This window comes from Erpetoichthys calabaricus, chromosome 18 (assembly GCF_900747795.2).
Source record: "Erpetoichthys calabaricus chromosome 18, fErpCal1.3, whole genome shotgun sequence".
Classification (NCBI taxonomy): Eukaryota; Metazoa; Chordata; class Cladistia; order Polypteriformes; family Polypteridae; genus Erpetoichthys; species Erpetoichthys calabaricus.
The window spans coordinates 11237180-11261245 of NC_041411.2; the positions used below are offsets into that span (position 1 = coordinate 11237180).

The window sequence follows — 24066 nt, forward strand, 5'->3', positions numbered from 1 at the left end:
GTAGAACTTGGGGGATTATAATGGAGCAGAGTGTGCTATTCCTTCCCTTTTCACCGTATGAGCACCTGCTCATTCTTGGTAGCCATCTTGCTCACTCAATAAACGGCACTGACCAGTTGGTTTTTGCCGTTTCCTGCCATTCATGAGTTTGCTTCTTCTTCATTTGTTAAATGTGATTTTATGGTTTCAGTAAACATGGGGCAGACAGTAAAAGCATTTTTCATTACCTTTTACCGATATTTCAATGTTCAGTGAAAATGGATCAAAAATGCACTCCCTGACATACATTTAACATATTGTTAACATTCCATTAGTATTATGTGGGCTAGAAATACTTAAACAAATGAGCTCCTATTGGAATCTGTGGTGTTGTAGTAGAGGAGAAGTGATGTCTCAATTAACTTGTATCTGCTAATATAAAAAGGTGAATGACACCAGTTGTATTTAGTGGCATAAATCCAGTGTAAGAGTTGTATTGTTTGTGGTTTATTTTTATTTTTTAATTAAGACAACTTTTCAGAGCTCCTGGTCTTAATCCAATCAAATCCTCTATGTGACATTGTGTGGGAATGTTACAAGTTAGTTGTGTGTTTCACCACCACTGTGTTTCCGTATCTGACATGGAGTGCTTCGCTTAGCCTTTGGAGATGCTGTAAACTGAAACAAAGAAGGGGTCGTTTTGTTGAGTTAGCAGTAATAGATCAGTTTGTGCTGCAGTAAAGACACGTTTTGGAATCCCAGTACCACTGTTTGCTGTATTACCACCTTACCTCTGGCCTGGTTCCTGCCTCCGTTTGCCTGTCTCCTTATTGTCTTGCATGTTACCCAGAATAGTGAGTCAGGTTCATTTGTCTTGATAGTTCACGGTTAATTACTGCTTTGTGATGGATGCTGTTAACATAAGTTTCACCACCCTTTTAATAAGCAGGAAGAAGAAGCTCACTTTTTAATTTCAGCTGAGTATTGTTTAGAACACAGGAATCTGTACATTTGAACTCTGATTCTAAAACGAGGCACTATAATTTTGGAAATGCATTGTCTTAGAGTGATACTAGAGATGTGTGTTGTAGTAAAACATCCACGAAACTGTTAGTATATAGCACAACACTGAGATGTTATACTAAGATTAAACTGGGTTTTGCTTTGCTGCTTTGGGCTCACTTCTAAATGTCTAAGCATTCCCGGTGTAGTGGAGTTTGCAATGTCCTTTTGGTTGCGTTTCTTTCCTCCATTATGATGCTGTCAGTGTCTTCCGAGTGTGCCTTGCTATACCAACTCCTGATTTCTGAGACATGTTCAGCTTGGCTTTGATGTGGAACTGAGCACTTGAGAATAGTGACATGGGTGGGCTGGTGTTCCTGTATAGAAATTCAGCAAGTGTATAGTGCAGTCAATATAGAATCAGATAGCATATAACAGCAGATACTGCCAAGCAATACACAAGTGATTATTAATACTAGAATTATAAGACATTTTAAATTTTTGAAATCAAAAGTTTATAAAACAAGACTCAGCAAAATATGTCTGCTACATTTCACACAAGAATTATTTATGAACAAGCCGGGAGGCAATGTTTATCAAAAAATCAGCACTTGATATTAAAATGTTACCACTCCCTACGATGTCCAGATGTTCCTCTGATATGCAAGATGTGCAAAGCTAAAATTGACCTTAAGCTTGTCCAGCTTTGGATTTGACACCATTGCTTTATGTGTAGGTTGGATGTGCTGATTGTAAAGGACGTTGCTCATTTCATCATAAGCTGTAATGGCCTTCGAGCCCTGTATTATAGCGCAAACAATGGCCAATGTAAATACTGATTTACAGAAGAATTAGATTAACAGGGCCCTTTGGTATTGGATCAGGAATAGAAGACCTCTTCAGTATAAACATACAACACTTATCAACAGTCCACATCAATGACTTAAAGGTCCAGACAGCAGCTTCAGGTTCCTGTGTTTCCAAAAAGCGTTTAGGGTTGGAATGGTAAATTTCATTATGCTTTCGCAATGTTTGTAACATCAAAGATCTCCAATATACAATCTAATGTCTCTTCCAGTATTTTTAAAGTTGTACAATTTTGTAAGAGATTACCGCTTGCCAAGCAAGTCAAACTTTGAAGGGTGAACATACCTCTAGCACAACCGTTAACTCGAGTTCAATATAATGATTTGTATTTAAAGCCCTGCTTAGGGGTTCCACTTCCGGCTGCACTTGACATAGCATATTGGTTTGCAGTTTTGACCAATTGCACCCAGGCAGACTCTTGTAGTCCCACTCATCCGCGACAACGATTGCTTCTCTTAAATGTGATTGGCTACGCTTCCTGTCATTTACGCTAAGCCGAAACTATCGACGCCATACAACTGTCACGAATAGCATTTTCTAAGTGCGATTGGATAAACCTTCAGTCAATCACAAGACAGCCACGCCTCTGAAGCGTGACTCCGCATATAAATAGTAAGTACTTCCGGTTCTTTCAACAACAGGAGGAAAATGATCTTGCTGCCATGTTGGTTTGCGAGGTGTGTTTTATTTCCGAGGGCTGTTGCGGCTGAATGTTTGGGCCCATCCTTTACGTGTGTATTTCCAGCTTTGCTGTTACGTTTTTAAGGATTAGTCCTAGTCGATTGATGAAAGGATTACTTGGAGACTGTTCGCCTTACCGGTAAGAAGAAAGGGAGAGAAGGGGCGGGGTGGGGGTTTGCGTGCACTGGTATTGTGTGGGGACGGCGAAGGCGGGGACGCGGACGCGCGCGCGAACCGGGCCAGCGTCAGGCGCCTCTGAGCATCCTCTACGTCTCGTAAACACGGGGCTCTCTCCCGTTCAGCTCTGTGTGTTTAAACAAAAAGGCGCACAGGAATAACGTTATTTTATTCTTCAGGAACGGAAGATTTTCTGTGCGCAGCGTACTACTCCACACACTGTCAGTAGCAGCGGCGCGAGTGCCTGCCATGGCTGCTGCGGTGTGCCTTGCTTTACTTTACCTCCTTTTTTGCTTGTTATGTGCATTTACGGCTGCTCTTTATGCTTTGCACCTTAATGGAGTTCACTCTGAACGGCGCCGTATGGTAGTTAAGAGTGGATCGCTGATGTTTTCTGTTTGTATGGTCGCGCTGCCCGAGTGGAGTGGTCGGAGTGTGCACCGCTACCTGCGACCCCCGGGAAGGAGAACAAGTGGGTTAGGAAGTGTTGGAGCTTCGGCTTCGCTGCACGGCACCCGTCTGTCACTTCTTACCTGCATTCTTAGTTTTGTGCTGTCAGTTTAGGTGTCCATTTTTTGCCATTTAACAGTTTCAATAGTTTATTCTTGGATCCTCTCGTAGCCCCCAAATATTCCCCAGAGTGGCTCGTGCACGGTGATAATTGGGAGGGTCCCGTCCCTTTTTGCAGTATGCGCTAATCGTGTTGGGTTTGGGCTTTAAAACCCCTCAAAGGGAGTCGTTCGGACCCCCAGCCATGTGTAGCCGTATCTGTAACCTCAAAGAGGCTTTGTGAAGCCGCAAATTGTTAATCCACATGTCAGAATTTCTGAACGCATAGGTACAGTAGTGGCCAAAAGTTTTGACAGTGGCGCAAATGTTGGGCGATTCCCATTGCTTTTATATTATTGTGATCAGATGCATATTAATTCATAAATGCATAAAATGTTCATTTTATCACAAAAAAAAAAAAACATTTTCACTTATTACAAAATTATCAGCTAGAAGTGTCCAGCAAACACCAGGGCCGCCTCCGCCTGAGAATCGTGTTGTTGTCAGCGCAGAGCTGGCTCAGTACTGGCAGCAGGCGGCTGTGAGTGAGGCGAAGACTTTTGGACAATGGCCTGGTGTCAAGAAGCCACTTTGTTTATTTATTGATTGATTGATTGATTTAATTTTATTAAAATCAAAATTCAAATTTTAGAAAAAAATGGTTTGAAACAAATCAACCCATAAGAAGCCATTTATTTCCAAGAAAAACATCAAGTATAGATTGAAATTCTGCAGGAAGTAGAAGGATTTGACAGCAGAGAATGGATGTTTTCGGATTAATCCTTGTTCCGACTGTTTGGGACATCTGGAAAGTCAATTGTCCTGAGAAAGGAAAGGTAAACGCTACCATGAGTCCAGTGTCGTGCCAACAGTGAAGCATCCTGAGACAATCCATATGAGGGGTTACTTTGAATTCAAGGCAGTGGACCCACTCACAATCCTGCCCAAGAACACTGCCATAAATAAAGAATGGTATCAGAGCATCCTCCAAGAACAACTTGTTACAACAACCCAGGCGCAATTTAGTGGTGATCTGTGTATTTTCCAGCAAGATGGAGCACCATGTCACAAGGCTAAAGTGATGATGAAGTGGCTTGGAGATCATAGCATTCAAAGTTTGGACCTGTGGCCAGGGAACTCCCCTGATCTTAATCCCATTGAGAACCTGTGGTCATTTCTCAAAAAGCAGGTGGACAAGCTGAAGCCGACAAATTGTGATCAACTCCAAGCACTAAAAAGGCAAGAATGGATCAGCATCAGTCAGGATTTGGCCCAGAAGCTGATATCCAGCATGCCAGAGTGAAGTGCAGAAGTTAGGAAGAAGGGTCAACACGGTCGATATTGACCCTTTACATAAGTTTGATGGATTTGCCAACAAAAGCCTTTGAAAATTAAGAAAAGTTTATAATTGTTCTTCAGTGTACCATAGAAACGTAAAAAAATAATCTGAAAATGCTGAAGCAGCAAAGTTTGCAAAAACGCAACATTTGTGTCACTACTAAAACTTTTGGCCATTTCTGTGCACCTCCACAGGGAAATCTGGCTTTTTATAGAAGTTCAATAAGTAAAATTAATACAAAGAAAAAAATGTCTGCCTTGGTTTCAAATAAAAGAGCAATCACAGTGAGGTATTATAAAGGCATGTTGCCGTTAGTATGAAGGAACCCCGGTAGCATTTCTTGACGCACGTTTACATGCGCTTCAGAAACCCGATTTCTAAAAAGCGAATGAGAGAAAAACGATTGACAGAGGGATAGATGAGCATCCCGATTATGTGGCCGTGTAAACCCTTAACCAGGTTACCATTGAGGATTTTGTGGTCTGCACATGATTGTGAAACGCTGGGTAGAAACATCCCCAAGATAAGTTTCTTGAGGCAGATCTTCAGCAGTCCTATTACTCCTCCTCCTCACTGAAGTAATCCATCTCTGTGTTTCAGAAATTGCTTGATTTATGTTGATGAGCTGAATGTACAGTGCTATACTGGGTGGCTCAATCTCAAGAGCATTATTATAGAACGCTAAAAAGTAAGATGTGTTACGTAGTTTGGTTGTTTTTTTTAAAGTAATGAGTAACCTAATGCAATACTTGTTTTATTAAGCTAAAAAATACCTGCATCATTGTTATTCAAGCAGCACTGCGTCTAAGGAAAGGAGCGCGCATATCGGTACGCCGGCCTTTGCAGGGCTCAATCGCCAGCCAGGCAGAATAAGCATCACTTGATAAAAATAGTCCCAACGTTAAACAGCACACTACAGTAAGAGTGTAGAGTCTGCTAGACGACGACGATGATGATGATGATGTGAATGCTGTACACTGGAGTCCCCAACTCCAATCCTGGTGGGCTGCAGTGGCTGCAGGTTTTCATTCTAACCCTTTTCTTAATTAGTGACCTGTTAACGTCTTTTGAATTAATTGTAATTGACTTGCTCTTGAAGAGTCGGACCCCTTAATTGTTTTTCTCTTTAATTAGCAGCCAAACAATAGTGAGATACAAAATGAGCCAAAACAACTGGTGTCCATCATACAATATCTGAAAATAAAGAACGATGAAGGTCTCAGGAATGTTGGGTCTGCTCTTAGAAAAGAGAAAATGAACAATTTCAGAAATGTCTGCTATTGTACAACGAGAGCAGCGGAGTTTAATTAACCAAAAAAAGTTATTTTTGGCTATTTAAGTCTAATTGCTTTATTAATTGTAAATGTAAATCTCTTCACTTTTGACAATCAACTTTTGTTACCTGACCTATTACACTTGCTGAACAAACAGGCCCAGGCCTAATGTTACTCAACTATGTTGACCTCTTTTGTAAGTCGCTTTGGATAAAAGTGTCTGCCCTACAAATAGTGTAAATGTAATATGTAAATGACGACAGGAATCGGCATCTAATTAAGCAACTGGTTAGAGTGAAATTAGTTGGAGTTTGAGGCCCTGACTTAGTTGGTCTTCTGTTGGCTCCCTCACTTATTTTATTTCCATTTAAGGAAAGGCATGAATCAATTCAGGGGAACAAATCAAAAAAAAAAAAAAACCAGTTGAAACAAATTTCAAGTCCCATAGTTTGGGGGAGGAACGATCTCCTCAGTTAGTCAGTGGAGCAGGACATTGACAGCAGTCTGTCGCTGAAGCTGCTCCTCTGTCTGGAGATGATCCTGTTTAGTGGATGCAGTGGATTCTCCATGATTGACAGGAGTCTGCTGAGCGCCCGTCACTCTGCCACAGATGTCAAGCTGTCCAGCTCTATGCCAACAATAGAACCTGCCTTCCTCACCAGTTTGTCCAGGCGTGAGGCGTCCCTCTTCTTTATGCTGCCTCCCCAGCACACCACCACGTAGAAGACGGCGCTCGCCTCAACCGTCTGATAGAACATCTGCAGCATCTTATTGCAGATGTTGAAGGACGCCAGCCTTCTAAGGAAGTATAGTCGGCTCTGTCCTCTTGCACAGAGCATCAGCTTGTACTGAACCGTCATACCCGTACCGTGTTGGTTTGGTACGAATACATGTATTGTTACACCCTTACAGACTACACACCTGCAAATCGTGTCATGTGACAGGGCCATGAGCCGATGTGCTGGTTTTGTGGGAGGTGTAAGCAAACCTAGAAGCTCCTAGCTTTGATGTATTTTACTTTTAGTGTTGTGAAGTTTTGATTTGCTACCATATCATTTTTATGATGCTGGTTTGAGCTGATTAATGTTTTTGTTTTTTAGGTGATAGCTACACAACTGGGATAATGCACCATGGAAATGGGCCTCAGAATGTTCAGCGGCAGCTTCAGAGATCCAAGTCCATTACTACTTCAGAGCCTGAAGAGCTGCAGCCACCACCGCTGCCTACAAGTACTCTTCCTCAGTCACCAGCAACCTCCTTTGCCCCTGCAGCCAGTCCCTCCGCTCCCCAATCCCCCAATTATCAGATAATTATGAGCCGAAGTCCAGTCACTGGACAGAACATGAACATTACTCTGCAGAATGTCGGTCAGATGATGGCAGCAGCAAATCCGCAGATCACCCTGACGCCTTTGCCGCTTCCCAATCCTGGATCTCCCGGCTTCCAGCACAGTGCTCAGCAGTGGAGATTTGAGCATGCGCCACCTTCGTACATTCAAGTCACATCTCCTTTGCCGCCACAGAGTCCTTCTCCACACAGTCCAGTACCAGTGCAAAGGACGGTTGCGCCTGGCACTGGATTAACTGTTTGTGGGCAAAGTCCAACGCGAGGCTTGATGGATACAAGAATGCTTGTGCGGCAGATAAGTATCAGCAGTCCTTCTAGCACTGGTCCCTTTGTGTACCCGGATGGAGCTGGCTTGACCCAGTTAGCGTCAAGCAGTGCTGAGCAAGTACAGCTGGCTTCTCCTGGTACGCCAGGCACTGTGAGGGAGCGGAGGCTTTCTCAGCCTCACTCCCAGACTGGAGGAACTATCCATCACTTGGGCCCACAGAGTCCAGCAGCCAGTGGGGCTGCCATGCAGACCTTAGGAAGTCCTGGTCATATCACCACGTCTAATTTACCTCCACAGATCAGCAGCATCATCCAGGGTCAGCTCATTCAGCAACATCAGGTGCATCATGGCCAGCAACTGAGTAGAACAATTGGATTTGAAAGAAGTCAGCATGGCATGTTAAGCAGTGTTGGGGGAGCCACTACACAATTTGGTATGACTTCCCCACTTCCCCCACCAAGCCCATCTCGTGTTAATGTACCACAGGGTATCGTAAACCCTTCTCACACCCCAACCAGTGCTACAACATCTGTGAAGAGGCAGCACAAGAAGCTGGAGGAGATTGCTCCGGCCACAGCAGAAATCGCCCTCTTACGGAAGCAGTGTCTGGAACATCACACCAAGAAGATGGAAGGGCTGAAGGAGGTCTTCAAGGAGTACCTCATTGAGCTGTTTTTCCTGCAGCACCTTCAAGGGAACATGATGGACTTTGTGGCTTTTAAAAAGAAGCCGTGTGCATTACTGTACACCTACTTAAGACAGAATGACCTTGACTTGGAAGATGACGAAGAGGAGGAGCAGTCTGAAGTCATTAATGACGAGGTGAGCAATGTGTGTGTGTGTCTGCTAGAGGGTGGCACAACAAGCAGCAAACGGGTGCTTTTGTAATTCGTTTAAATGAACAAACCACATATTTGACATTTATTTATACTAAGGCAGGGATGTGCAAAGTCATTCCTGGAGGGCTGCAGTGGCTGCGGGTTTTTGTTCCAACCCAGTTGCTTAATTAGAAAACAATCCTTACCAATAATTACATTTCATGGCTTGTTAGTGCTTTAACTCTGCTATGTCAGGTCATTCTCAAATCCTAGATTTTTTTTTTCCATTCTAAAGATATCATCCAAATACTTTGAAGTGTAAAACAGATGGGTAATTCTCAATCCTTCACTTTTTTCTCTTCTCTTTCCTTCCAAGTATTTAATTAAACCAAATAGTGCCTGATAAATACACACAGGCGTAAAGGGTAACAAGCAAAATGGATAACTGCTGGTTTCTTTTGTCATTTGCATCTTATTGCTAATAAGGAGCAATTAAAAACCAAGAATGCAGCTGTTTAAGACTTAAATAAGCAATAAGGGTTCAAAATCTTAATGAGGGAGGTAACTAAAATGAAGCAGAAGTGTTTCTAGAGCAATAAGGGCTTCTTATTAAGCAATTGGGTTGGAACAAAAACCTGCAGCCACTGCGGCCCTCCAGGAATGACTTTGCACACCCCTGTACTAAGGCATTAACCAGTGTCATTGTAGTTCTGGGTTTGCCTTATTAAACTTGGAGGACCAGATACTTTTTCAGAGAAGCTTTTTAAACAACAATAGTATCAAATTCAGTTGTATTTATAATCCGTTAATCAATACAATAAAAATACACTGCAAACTAGTGTACACTGGGACCCTAGACAAATACACCAGAGAGTGAAAACAGATTATAGTAAGCAGAAGTTCATCCTGCCCAGTCCAATGCCACAGGATCACACTGCAACAAGTCAGAGGCAGGTGGCATCACAAATGGAAGGTGACACTGCCGGTCTTTGCTTTTCAAGTGTTAATTTTGAGTGCACATATAATTTTATTCCCTCTAATGAATGAGTTCCTCACTGACACACACACACACCCCCTTTGCCAGTTACTTTCCTGCACTGCACGTTGAGTTCCCTTCTCTGGCCGTACTGCTATACTGTGTGGTGGAGCCTCCACCGGGTTCACACTAGTGTTTGCTTATTTTCGACTGTCCCTTTCTTGCCCAATTTTCAGACTTGTAATATGCAGCAGAAACAAACTGTATCCTGCTTTTAGGAAAGACAGCATTGTAAGCATCTTAAGTTTGTGTTTTTTAGCTCTTGTGGTTGATCAACAATCAAAGGCCATTTCCACGTTAAGGTCCCATTGGCTTGTATTGTTCTTAGAAATACGTTTGCCATTGTGTGTTTATATTCATTACGTTTTGAACATCATTTGATTACTGTGAATTAGTGTCCTGATAGTTGCTGCTTTGCTTTAATTTTCAGCATTTAAAGCTGAGTTAAGGGACTGTCATTTGAGAGGTTTGTTTTAAGTTTTCTAGTTCAGGTCAAGTGCTGCCCCTTGTACAGTCTACTAACACACAAACCACAACAGTCTCACACAGGGTCAGTTAACCTAAAGGCCCTGAAACATTCTACGACTTTTCCAGCAGTTTTTCAGTTGTAGACTTAATTTACGTAATCTTAGCATGCTGAAGGCAGTCACAGCACACTCATGCAGAGGTGGGTAGTAACGAGTTACATTTACTTGAGTAACTTTTTTAAAAAATTGTACTTCTAAGAGTAGTTTTATTGCACCATACTTTTTACTTTTACTTGAGTACATTTGTGAAGAAGAAATGCTACTCTTACTCCGCTGCATTGGGTAACACTCGAATTGTTACTTTTTTTTCCATTATATACAGTATGTTATATTTTTGCCAGAGAGAAGTCACCAGTGGATCTACTGCATGACTGTTTCACCAATCAGACATAGCAACAATAACCACATGACTCCCTTTCACCAATCGGAAGTAGCCATGCAGTCACATGACCACACACAAACTTCCTGCATCTGCAGCCTGCAAGAGACTTTTAGTCATGCGGGGCTCCTGTTCACTGCTAAACGGTCACAGCAAGAACCTTGAGAGCCAACTCCTGCTGAAGCTTAGCCATCACTTCACTGAGTGAAGAACAAGCAGGTTTTAACCAAACATGCACAGACAGTCGAGGTAAAGTGAGACTTCTTGTACGTGCACAAGCTGCCTTGTTCTAATGTTATTTTCTATCAGCTGTGCTATTTGGAGGGCAAGTGTGTGACGATGCCGATCCCCTATAGACTTTTCTTTTCTCCTTTTCTTTGATTCCCCCCTTCTTTTTTTTTTTTTTTTTGCCAACCCGTATATATACACTCCTGTCTCCGTGGGCCTTAATCACGTGTTGCAGAAAGCCAATGAAGCAATTGAGAACGATTGCAGGTGCGACTCGCTCCAACTACCTCATTAACTCCCTGCAGTCTTGCAATTGTGTCCACGGAGAGTGACACGGCTTTATGGATTTGAAACTGGCCTTTTTTTTGAAGCTGCAGACCCGCTACACCACAAAGTGAATATGCAGTATTACACTGTCAGTGTACAGTATACCTTTTCACTGTATGTAGTTTGCACTGTTCAAACATACATGTTACCTACTGTAGGTATCGGCTTCAAAAGCTTTGTTGTGAAAAACTGAGATTTGGAACTTTGTGATTTTTTTGTGCATCTTTATTTTGTAAAGATGTTATTTATTTTTACTCATTTTTTATTTTATTATTTGGAAATAGCAGAATTTGCACATTATTTTATATGTTTGTCTGTCTTATTACATCATTTCTAAAAAGTAAATCATTTATTATGATCAGTTACTCAGAACTTGTAGTCTTTTCACCAAATACTTTTTTACTCAAGTAATTTTTTGGATGACTACTTTTTACTTCTGCTTGAGTAATATTATTCTGAAGTAACGCTACTCTTACTTGAGTACAATTTTTGGCTACTCTACCCACCTCTGCACTTGTGTGATTGGCAGTCACATCGTCTGACATACCCAGACACTCGGTGCAACTACTTTGTGACTCCCCATGACAAAATCAGATTAGATTTTGCCTTTAGTCATAGGGGCGGGCTATGTGTGCATGAGAACTGACAACCAATGAGTGTCCAGCTGGAATTGCAATGCATGGAGTGTAGCTACAAGGAATAATTAACTCAGTTGTTTTGTGCCTTATAAACGAACAGAGGCTTCTGTATTTGGCATCTCGTGTTTTATTTACCCCGATAGAATGGGGGCAAAAAGGAAACTAAAGATCCGGGATTGCAGCCAAAGTCGCTGTAGGTGTAACTCCTTCACATAGGAACTGGCTCAGTCAGACAGCATATTATTGTCAGGCAGTAAAAGAGGAGCGCTCACGATAGTTTGGAAATGTGAAACTGCTGGGAAGTGGTCACAGACTTGTCGGGTTTGACATGCTCGGCTATTTCTAGTTGTGTAATCTGACAAAAGTTGTCCAATAAGATCAGAGACTGTACAACTGTGCTATGCGAGTTTTGGATCTGTGATGAGTAGTTGTTTGATTGCTAGTTGTATACTTTAATAAAAATACGATTTTTGCAGTTAGTCATTAAAAGCTTGTTAGATTCTGTAGGGTGACACCAACTTAAGAGACTGTTGAATCCACAAAGTCACATCCTGCCTATCAAGTCAATACTTTTACAAAGTTAGTAATGTGGGCAGTAAGAGCTTTAGTGTTTTCACAAGCAGAAAATAGCAGAATAAAAAAAAAATCGATAAGATGAACATTTTCAAAAACTTTTTTTTTTCTTGTGGGATAAATTAAACCACACAGGTTTGCTTCCAACCCCTTCTCCAGACGTTCTGGCCATTCTGTGTATTTTTATACATTTCACCAACCGCCCACCGATTAGCCAATCCAGTTGTGCTGGTAGTACAATTTTAAAGAATAAAATTTAAAGAATAGTGGAGCTCTTTAAAGGGGTGTTTGGAAGTGGCCATGCTAGCACTCTTAGATGGGTCAGATGGTTTGGTAAAATCCAGTCTGCCAATTTTTTTTATACAAATCAGTGTTTTGTGTGGCCTCCCTTTGAAAGCTGGATTGTGCCATTTTTGTCAACTATTCCTATATTCTTGTTTCCAAGAATTTTGTAAAATTTGCTGCAACTACTCTTTTGACTGACCCTTTTTGTTTTCTCCATTCTGTTGAGGTCAGGGCTCTGAGATGGTCAATCTAATACTGTTTGGGTCTCCTCTTTGCGCTTGTGCTCCAACCAGGTTTTCATGGTGTTTTGATTGCTATCATACTAAAATATTAATTGAAATCCCTGAAAAATGACAGATTTTGTGCTTCTTATAAGGTAAAACTCCAGCCTTGGTATACTGTTTGCCAGAACTGCTCTTCTTATGATGAAGTTTTTTGGCACTATTTTTTTTCCACTCTCCCTTATAGGCCATTTGGTATGGGATTTGTAAAAGCTGTGTTAATGTTTGTCATGCAAAATCTGTTGCAACCACAGAGACATAGCAACTGGACGGACACACAGACACTTGTTCTTTTGTTAAGGTGGACGTTTATAATATTGGAATACTGTCAGTCCTGAAGAGGTGATCCAGAAGTTTGTCTGCTGGGAATTAGTCCTAATTAAAATAAAGTTTTGGGTTAAACATACATTTAAAATATTATCACTGTAATTTTACAGGATCATTCCTCCTTGAACTATTGACTGTGGTTGAAAGAGTGTGTAATGAACTGGTTTCTGCATGTCATGTGAAAGTGGTCTTTGGCTGTGGTCTAGTCTTTGTGTACCCATAACAAATTTTGTTTCAACTTTGGTTAATTATTCGGTTAATTTCCACCAAGTCAGAGTCTCACCCAGGGCTGCTGCATTCATATTCAGGTTTTAAGGGTGCTGGAATGTAAATTAATCATGTTAATATTCTGAAAGGTTAAGTTTAGAAGAATAAGAAAAGTCCTTCATCTCCAGTCATCATTGGTCAATTCTGGACACTTACATGTTTATTTTTGGATAGAAAGCTACAGTGATTTAATTTTTAGGAAGCAAGTTGCCATCTGGGCTCCATGATAGCTTAGCTTTTAATTGCAATGCTCTGAAATCTATAAACTCAACATTGTTAGAGGCGATTTAAAAAGTTCTGAGCCTCAGCTTGAAAGGGCTTCTCCAATGAAGACCTTGTAAAGCTGAACTGCAATATGATTTTGTAAATATGCAAGTAAGGTTTATCAATTATAAGTTAAATTTTTCTTTTTTTAAAATCGGATCAAATTGGATGCTGAAAAGCCCACAAGTAAAGTTCATGGTGTTGTTGCCCCATCGACGTGATGTTATCTTGGAAGAATTAATTGGAGGTTAGGACTGGAGAGCTTTGTTGGGCTGAATGGCGTGTTCTTGTGTGGATTGTTCTGCTTTGTTATCTCGCTATGGTAGTTGTGAGCTGTAAACCTGTTGTTAAAAATCATCTTTTATTTTTTTTAATCCCTTTAATAACTTTTTACACTAGGCTTACACATAGCCAGGCAGTAGAATTCTTATATTCAGTATAAAAGAGTTAACTTTGGTTGTTTTATAATTAAACTGTACACCACTGGTATTACCTGTTTGTTTTTATTGATAAGACGAAGTTTTGTGGGAATATTGTAAAGTGACAATCAAAAACTAAATAAAATTACCTCAAAATATATTTTAACTAATAAAATATGTAGTGGAAATCTTTATCCATTATACATACGACATAAAAAGAAAAAAATGTTTCGCATAATTGCAAGCTGTCATTGTTTAATTTTCTTCTGTAAAGTACTTATCTGGAACACAGTTTTCACCATTTGTATAGTTAAAAAAAAAATATGGTCACACATTGATTCAATTGATTTTGGCACTTAAACGCTGCCCTAAATGTAAATGTACATACTCTTATAGGCTTTAATAATTATTCATTAATTGCAATAACAGTTTATTTCTAAAACCAGAGTGAATAATTTCTGTGGAGTTTATTTTAAAAAAAATAACACTGTTTTCATAAGTATTCAAACCATTTACATCAGTATTCAGCAGAGCCTCATTTTGCTGCAATAATAGCCTTACATTTTTTGGTGAGTGACTGTTGTCCCGTTCTTCCTGGCAGATTTTCTGCAGATCATTTAAGGTTGGTTGGCTTGTTCAAAGAGTGCCACTACTTCTCATTGGGGTTGAGATCGGGACTTTGACTAGGATATTGTAGGGTGTTCGTATTTTTTTGTTTTTTGACCACCCTGGTGTTGACTACTTTTGATTGTTGTCTTGCTGGATGTCGATCCCTCTCTCAAGCCTGGGTTCTTGACCTGACTGGAATTTTTTTTTCTTCTAGTTTTTTGTTCCATTCATTTTTCCATCAGTCTTAAGTCTTCCAGTTCATTACGCTGCCACCACTGTATTTCACTTTAGGGATGGTGATGTTTGAGGAATGTGTGGCTTGTGTGATAGGCGCCCCACAAAACAACATCTTCAAGCACAGCTAAAGAGCGGTCTAAGTAAGCCAGTGTCATTTTCTTATGTAAAGATGAGGCTTTGCTAAAGTAAGAAAAAAGATACCAGACTGAGCCACAAACTACCAACAGTCTCAATTTAGCAAATAAAGAATTGGACATCTGGATGCCGCTCCATTGTTCCGCTGAGTTTGATGTTGTTTTCTGGCAAACACTTGTCACGCTTCTGATTCTTTTCTGGCTTTGTGTCTTCCAGGCCTGTTCCTGTCAGTTTCCAAGTTCCTTTTGTTGGTATAGAAAGCTGTACTTGCTACTTTGCTTTGCAATTGCTCTAAAGTAAAGACTTGCACTTGTAAGACTCCTTTGCAAATTGTGTTTTTCATTAAATTATGGTGGCACTGTACTACTTACTGCAGTGCACTATTGTCCAGATAAGACTTCAGAGGGTGTAGCAGCATGGTTTGTACACGCACTGCTTTTATACAGACAGAGGATTTGTAAGTAATCAACAAACGTTTGGAAACCTGTAAGAATTGCTTCTGACCATTTTCAAGGCTTAATGAAGTTTCATTGCAGCAGGAAAGCTGCATGTTGTTAATCCATTACTTGTTCCCTAAAAAAGAACTCTTTGTCCATCCATCATCCAACCCGCTATATCCTAACTACAGGGTCACGGGGGATCTGCAGGAGCAAATCCCAGCCAACACAGGGCGCAAGGCAGGAAACAAACCCTGGGCAGGGCACACACACACACACACACACACACACACCAAGCACACACTTGGGACAATTTAGGATCACCAATGCACCTAACCTGCATGTCTTTGGACTGTGGGAGGAAACCCACGCAGACATGAGGAGAACCTGCAAACTCCACGCAGGGAGGACCCGGGAAGCGAACCCAGGCCTCCTTACTGCAAGGCAGCAGCGCTACCACTGCGTCGCCAGAGCTCTTTGTATAACTTTGAAAATTAGGTTACCATAACTTAAAAAATCACAACCTGTTTTTAGCTTCTACCAGTTTACTGCTCACTTTTGTAACATTTCAGGTTATTCACTAGACTTGAACTGATTAAACTTCAATATAAGCTACAAAGTGGAGGTGGTGTAAAACTTTTCACCAGCAGACAGTGTGTGCTTTTATTTATTTTACATATAAATATTAAGAATGTCAGTTATACGTTTAGAGTATGTGTAACATTTAGCATTTAGTTTTGGAAAGGCAAGTTAAATTATTTAATATAATTTATCTTTGTGTCATTTCACCTTTACATTAGGGTAATTTAGGTACTCTATGTCAGATGTGTTTTCCAGAAGAGCATCCGTTCAAACTCTCAACATCTGATGATCCAGTAAATTAATGCAATGCTAATATTCAGTTGCATATCACTTTTAAAAATAGATGCGTAATGTTTTTTTTTAAACCTGGATTGGTTAATGAAGGTTTTAAATAATTTTGTTTTATGATATTGTGTGTCTTTTTAGAATAAATGAGAAAAAAATCAAAACATTTTATTTACAGGTCAAAGTGGTGACTGGGAAAGATGGCCAGACAGGCACTCCTGTTGCAATTGCCACACAGCTTCCTCCTAATGTGTCCGCAGTCTTTTCATCACAGCAGCAGCAGCAGTTCCAGGTATGGAGGGACAGAGCAACAGTAGCTGCACATGTGGCCTCAAATATGGTTTTTTAGTCTTGAAGGTCTTCTGCAATGACTCATCCTGTCAAAGTGTTAAGTAGACATGCTCTTTACAGTGTCACTGTGCTGGCTGGCAAATTGGTGAGGCTGTCAGCTTTTTATTTTAAGCTTGTGATTTATGTGCTCCTTTCAAGTGAGTAGTTTTAGGAAGGATGGGATACATGTCAGATTTGATACCTGTGGTACAAGTTAAGTCATTCTAGTAGTAACTGCACATCTTTTATACATTTTACTTTGTATTGAGTTACATTGTGTTTTAGATAGTTGTATCATTTAAGTGGTTAATGAGTATTTTACATCTGAAAAAAAGAAATTTATTGTTACTTGAAAAGTTGAGCCAAGTGGAAGGAGAGCTTCCAGTGTATTAGTGTTGAATGTTTTTAAACGATGATCTTGGTTCCTACAGCAGACACATCAAGGCACTCCAGTAGCTGGCACAGCAAACACAGTGGAGATTGAAGCATTCAAAAGACAGCAAGTACTGGCACAAGCAGGTAGGACTAGGGTTGTTATATTTTGTGCTATTGTGGTTGTGTTTTTCTTTGTAAATTGCTTCTGCTTCTAGAAATCCGGCATCTTCTATCGCTTCTTCTTTATGTTTGTTTGCTTATTTTGAGGAGTTCTTTATGTTTATTTTTTTATTTTTCGAAGTGATTCCGAGAAGGTGTGCGAATGGTTTGTAGAAGGTCAATGCTTTTTGCCGAGTGTTTGCGTTATCCGGGTATTGTTTTTAAATCCCAGATCAGGCTAAGAGGCCCAGGATTGAAGTTGGTCGTCATGGGATGGTTTTCCAGCATCCTGGTGTAGCACCTTTAGGATCACCTGGGGTTCCTCTTCAGCAGCTTATGCCAACCGTGCAAGGTAGGAGAGCGACTACAAGGTAGTTCTGTGTTTTGTATGGTGCTGCTGGGAGTATTTTGACCCTGAATTGGTAAAGAGAATTAACTTGCACTTTTATTAGATATTATTAGATATTACCAATGGGTTTTGTATACGACCATGCAGCATCTGACGGTATAGTTTGTTAGGTGATGAAGCAAGTGGAGGTTTAGTGGAGTGCATGAGTGGCCGAAGGGACAGATGGTATCATTAGGCTGAGAAGGACGCTGTTTATTTAAAGGTTTTTGGATTTTCAGCTTGAAACACACAGATGGGGGCTGCAGATGTAACTGGCAGTTTTTTTGTTTTGTGTTTTTGTTTTTCGCCTTTTTATTTTCTCTTTTTTTTTTTTTATTGCATAAAACTGTTGTTAACCTAGCTAGATGGTGAAGTACTGATGTGCAGGTTCAGAGAAATGTCTACAAGGAGCTTGTGCAGGGGTTAGCCATTGTATCCATCTAGTTTTGTTTTTCCCATGACATGTTTTTTGTTAAGCTCATTGTTGCGTAGCCGCTGTCATTAAACAGGAGTTGCGGTTCAGACTCTTGTTTTCTTTGATTTTTAGTTGTGTTACTCTAGAGGTGAAAACGTTTCATTAATTTACATTATCTTTTTCTTCCACTGTAGTGTTAGTGTCACCTTTTTGAGTTTGCTCACAAGCATTGTTCTGTCAAAAAAAGCTTTTTATGTTTGCAGCTCTGTCACAATGCCACAATTGTCCACAACCTGAAGTCTAAAAAATCTGCAGTGTCTGTTCTGCTGATATCATCTGCTTTGCAAAATGTATCTTGTCCACAGACATAGGAATTCTATATTTCTGGCAGGACCAAGTCTGCAAGTGCATGCCAAAATGTGTTCTAAATGTGCTGAGTGTTTCTCTTGATGATCTCCTTTGTGTTTCTGCTTTCTTCTCTAATTGCCTTTACAACTGAAAGCTTGCATGGTTTTTCTGTTGTTAACTCTAAATTTTAAGTGAATGGTGTTCATTATGTTGTGCTTTCTTTAAAAAGAGTCGTCCAGTGAACGTAAGTGATTTTAACCACTCTTCATTCTTAAACTACTTATGAAAATATTGTGTTTTGTCTTTGAATTGTAACTTGTGGTCATTTCAGTCCTTGACTTGTTTTTTCTTTTATTCTTAATCTTAATTATTCCTAATGTTATAATAATTATCAAAGCAATGTTACTTTAAAAAAAAAAGAAAAAAAAAAAAAAGTTAAGGGCTGAATTTGAAATATGATTCTATTTTGACCTGTGTGGTATATTTTAATATATTTACATTACAGTATTTTTTGTAGAGGTAGGTAAAACACTTATTGCACATAATAATCAGTCAAAACACACACGAATTTATTGTATTTTAAGGTAATAGGCTATGCATACTAAGCAACACAGTAGTTATCTTTGAAGATCTTTTCTACATTTATTTTAACAACATCAGGAGAAAGAGAAAAATGGCAACACTTGCAGAAAATGTATCCTCTTAAGAAAAGATAATTCGTTTTAAAACATTCAGCACTCCAAGTTGTACAATATAAAGGGAGCTATTAGCGTATTCAGTCTTACAAACATTCTGTTTTGTGAACACTTCATGTCATGTTTTAATAGCAGTTGTGCACTGGTGAAGCTCACTATTATGGGATGTTAATGCTTAGAATGCGTTTTTCTTTGTAACTGCATCGGTTTTATCAAAGCAGATGAGGTCGGTGCACTTGTACTTGAGGAATCCCATTTGCTTTTAAAACACTAACCTTACAAAATTAATTTTGGTTATGGGCATGGAGTTGCAGATACATTACATAGCTTGAACATGTCAGTTTGACACATTGCACAATGCCCTATCAAATATTTTGGATTTATGCCTACTTGATTTTTTTTGGAAACCAAGAATATCATTGGCCTTGTCGAATTGAACTTTAAAAATATTCTCATTTTTTAGAAATTATGATTAGGTTTCCTTACAGATATAGAGTTCCTCAGTCTGTCTTCTTGCCAAAATCAAAATATTGCACATTCATTTTAGAAGTTGGTAAAGTAGATCTTGGACTGTATGGAGTGAGTTAAACAAGAAAATATGGGAGGATAGATGGCTTGATATTTAAAATGTAGACCAACTGTTTGTTCAGATGTTTTATGGCATGTGCACCTGGGCTTAAGAACTCTCAGTACAGATAAATAGCTTCACGTCTTAAACTACAATGAACATTTCATAATGTATATATGAAATGTGCTATAGTCTAAATTTGGATTGGCTTGTAACACAGACTTTTATTTATTTTTTTCTTTTCTGACGACTGACCATAGATTTACTCTGCACAGCATACAATATGTTCAACTTCTTGCATTTTTGCGAGATTACATTTTTATCAGTAAAAATGAAATCCCACCACTTTACAGATCCATTATGAGATGCAATTAAAGGAAACAAGCTTGAACCAACATCAATTCTGAATTATTGCACCATGTGTTTTGGGTGGAATGAGGTTTTGTCTGAAAGTCTTAAGTAAATGTGCATTTCAGAGGCAGAGGAAAGAAATTGCACATCTGAAAAGATTATGTCTTTGTGGATTTTCCCCTTCCCCCATTTTATTTACAGGAGGGATGCCCCCAGCTCCTCAGAATGTTCAGATTTCTGGTCAGAAGCAGAACCAGCAACAGTATGATCCATCTAAAGGCCCCCCAGTGAAGAATGCAGCCAGTCTGCACACTCCTCCACCACAGCTGCCAAACAGACTTCAGGCCAACAGTGTGCCTTTGAACACACTTCCTCCTCAACTTCAACTGACACAGCAGCAGATGGTGGAGACACAGATGCAGCCTCAGCCTCCTGTTAAAGTGCAGCAGCAGCCACCGCTAACTCCAGTGTCAATGGTGAACAACACTCAAACACAACTCCAGACACAGCTTCAGCAGCAAATGCAGCCTGGTCCTCATTTACAAATGCAGACTTTAAAACAGTCACAGCCACAAGTGCAGCCTGTTCAAGAGGTACACAATTCATTTTGCTTTACTATTGTGCATTTTAGACCAGCGTAAAGTTACTGGAGACTAATGAATATTGTTGCATGTTCACTATGTCCGGCATCATTCCAAGTCTTGTCCGTGGTCTGTTGAGTAGGTAATAGACTTTAAGCCACAAAGTTGTTGGCTCCATTGGTCAGTGTGAGACCCTGAGCCAGTTTTAATAAAATATTTACTATACTACTCTTATATACTTGTAGAATGCTTTTAGTCATCATATTAGAGAAGAGCTATCTAAACACTCTTGGTCTTTGTATGTGTGTCAATGAGAGAGCAGTGCTTGTATAACCGCATTGAAAATAAATGGGACCATGATAAACGTACAGTACAGTCTGAAAATAATTTTGTTCCAGATGGTGGTAACAATGGATTTTTATTACACCTATGTATTCAGGAAAGGGGGGAAAATGTATCAAGTGCTGTTTCTATTCTTCAGAGCAGTCTCTTGCTTTCTATGTACAGTGCTCAGCACAAAAGTGATGGCAAGAACAATGGTGACTGCTTTCAGCTTACATCGCTTTGACAAGTGTGCAGCTTTAAGCATGTGGTTTTCTTCTACTACTTGCATACCTAGTCATGTATGTGGTGCTGCTCAGCCGTGTATGGTAAGACTGGTTTATCTCATAGTGCCACAGTCCAGAAACATGAAAACAGCAGTGGGCCAGCTGGCATTTTTGGGGGGGCGTTATGATTTTTCCTGTCTGTATTCAGTTGGCGCATGTTTCTGGGAAAGTAAAGTTCTTTTTGAGTGCTGGTGCAGGTATTCATTTGTGGCAGATTGTATTAAGTTTATTTAGAAGGAATCTTATGGTGCATTTGTCTTCAAATGTTTTCTTTCAGTAATTTTCCTCATCTGATGAGAAAGCAGTACATATTCACAAAGGGGAGAAATGTTGACTTCCACATTGTGGTATACTTCTGTCAGTTATTCAGTTATGTACTCTGCATTTCCTTCCACCTGGCATTGGACATTAATAGCAGATCCATAATTTAATAACCTTCTCTAATACTGAACGCAGTTAAATCTAGACCTTTGGTGAGGAATATATTTTAGTAGTCGGTATATTACACATTGATCTTTTGTAGTCATGAAAGCTTACAGCAGACCTTACATTAAAGATACAATATTATTAAATATGTTTGAACCACCACTACCGTTGACAATAAAAGTATGCGGTGAAATGTTTCCGGGCTAGCACTGTTGCCTGTACTCCCGCGGTGTGGGTTTCCGCCCCCATATCCCCCCACCCCCCCAGGACATAACTAGGAAGTTATGTGGCAACTCCAATATGGTGCTTTGTGTTTGAATTGGTCATGCAGTGAACTGGTCCGTAATCCAGTGTTGGTTCCTGCATGGCACTTGATTCTAGGATGGGTATATAGACGTTGGCCCCTGGGACTCTTTTTTTTGGGATGTATGTCGTTTTAGAATGTCTTTCATAAACTATACATCTCGTTTGACAACTTTATTAGATACACTTGTCCTTTCTACTTAGTTGACTGGTCAGTTGATGTGGTATCCTAACATGTGTAGGTAGGGCTGGGCGGTATGACCAAAATTCTATATCACAGTATTTTTCAAAATTATACCAGTTTCACGGTATTCAACGATATTTTTTTCCACATGCATGAGTGGATGTTAACCACATTTTCCACTGCAATTACTGCTGTAGACTGGCTAAGAATAACCTATTCCACTGTCATGAGAATTGTACAAAAAAAAATGTAATGTGCACAAAAGTGTTAATCCAGGTTTGCATGGTCCCATAAAGTGATAGTTTTCAAGGGGGTGGCACTAATGAAGAGAAGGAATCGCAATGCATGACAGTTGCAGTCAAAATATAGAACCTTTTTATTGATAAAATTTTGCAAACAACTTAAACTAAAATTTGGACATATTTTTAACCATCCAAAGAGGCATTTAGACTTAGTAAAATATTCAGAGGTGCTTGTCAGAAGTTGTATTGCACTGAACATATCTTAGAAAAGGAGTAAAGAATAAATATTTTTTGTAAACTAACTACACTTTCTGTTAATGTTAACAATCTTTGTCCACTGACACGTTAGCTATATGGATTGTAATGGGATTGGTTATCTCGATCCACCACTTGCTTTTTTTGTCGTAGGCAGTCCTCTAGCAAATGCGTCTACAAGTAACGTCTGACTCGAGTGTCCTCTAGCTTTTTCAGTTTTACCTGAGGATGTGGAGGGTGCCAATCTTAGTTCCATACATTCATGGTACTCCAAAGCATGTTTGCGGCTAAGGTAGTGCAGCAAATTGCTCGTGTTGCCGCCTCCGGCGACAACTTTAGCTCCACAGCATTTGCAGTAAATAGTTGTTTGGTCCACATCCTACCTTTTAAAACCAAAATCTCCAGACAACAGACATGGCTCCTTTTTTCAGCAAAAGTTCTTCTGTGTCATCATGTTCAACTTTATTGTCTGCTACAGCTTTAGTTTTGGAATGTTCTCTGTCCATTTTCATCGCTCAATACCTCCACTAACACGTGAAAAGGGTCCCCCCTTAAACATTTTCCCGCTGCGCCACGTTCCGAACGTTGTTTAGGCTATTTAAACCGGTATTGTGGTGTTAGAAAAATCCATATCATAACAAAAATAAAAAATGGTTTTTGGTATGAACTGGTATACCTCCCAGCACTATGTGTAGGCAATACAGAGTTGTTAGTTGTTTATAGTTAATCATGTCTGTGAAAAATGGATGATGGATTCATAGCAACCAAAAATTTTGGTTGTAAGCAGATGTTTCATGATTATTGCGATTGACTGGCATAGACGGGTTATTTACTTGAATTTGTACTAAGGATTCATGTGAGAAATGTTGACTTTTCTGTTTTATATTTATGTATTACTGCTGATAAAAACTTGGAAAATTGATTTTATTTAGTTAGATGCAATATAGCATACTTTATAGGTCAAACATGAACGTGGCACGCAATTCAGTTGGCTTTATTGCATAGGTGCTTTTTATATCTTAAACTGAAGTTAAAAGCATGGATGTTAAAAAAATTTACATTTTTTTCTGTTGTTGAATATTCAGACTTAGTCAGCTTAGATCTTTGGCTTTGTCACTTTGTAGAAACAATGTTGGAAGTCATTTTTTTAAGATGGATGCCAAACTGATTATACTCCCCTCCTGATTTTCTTCCCTTTTTCAGTCTGTAGGTTTAATAAGACCTAATTCCGACTCCTCCCAAGCCAGTCAGAGGCTGTTGCCAAATTCTGCAGCACCCTGCACCATATCTACAGCATCTCTTGGAGGAACAGTCTCATCTACGTTTAGCTTTCCACCAGTAACCAACAGAACCTCTCCAGCATCCAACATGACGGTGTCCCCAGTTTCACAGTCTAAACTTACTAATATCCCTGGTGCATCAGTGTCCAAAATATCTAACGTGAGTCATAGTGCTGCATCAGTGTCTCAGGACAACAACCAGGAAAAACAAGCTGAGCAAATTAAACTGGTGAGTGTGTTGTTTTTGCTCAGAATTAAAATTTTTTTCATTCTTTTTACAGAAAATGTTCAGCACTTGGTTGGCATAACTGTTTGCTTTGTTCAGTTTGTGTCTTGAGGTTTACTTTTACTCTTATGAAAAATGATCCTGAATCCATATTAACTTTTTTCTTCTACATGTATATTGTCAAAGCATTTGAAG

The 24066-nt window shown here is 39.7% G+C and overlaps 1 protein-coding gene across 9 annotated transcripts in view; it reads left to right on the forward strand.

Annotated features, from left to right (window-relative positions):
• The first annotated feature begins 2495 nt into the window (after positions 1-2495).
• Positions 2496-24066, forward strand: part of ep400 (E1A binding protein p400) — a 67589-nt gene continuing 46018 nt past the window's right edge. For 6 of the 9 annotated variants that reach the window (XM_028824626.2, XM_028824630.2, XM_028824628.2 and 3 more), the window contains exons 1-7: positions 2496-2668; positions 6969-8305; positions 16316-16429; positions 16899-16986; positions 17234-17353; positions 19968-20359; positions 23569-23874. In XM_028824626.2, the coding sequence (XP_028680459.2) occupies positions 6992-8305; positions 16316-16429; positions 16899-16986; positions 17234-17353; positions 19968-20359; positions 23569-23874 (2334 nt within the window). In that variant the 5' untranslated portion in view covers positions 2496-2668; positions 6969-6991. The remainder of the gene's footprint in view (positions 2669-6968; positions 8306-16315; positions 16430-16898; positions 16987-17233; positions 17354-19967; positions 20360-23568; positions 23875-24066) is intronic. The other 3 variants (XM_051920977.1, XM_028824631.2, XM_051920978.1) reach the window with 3 other exon arrangements.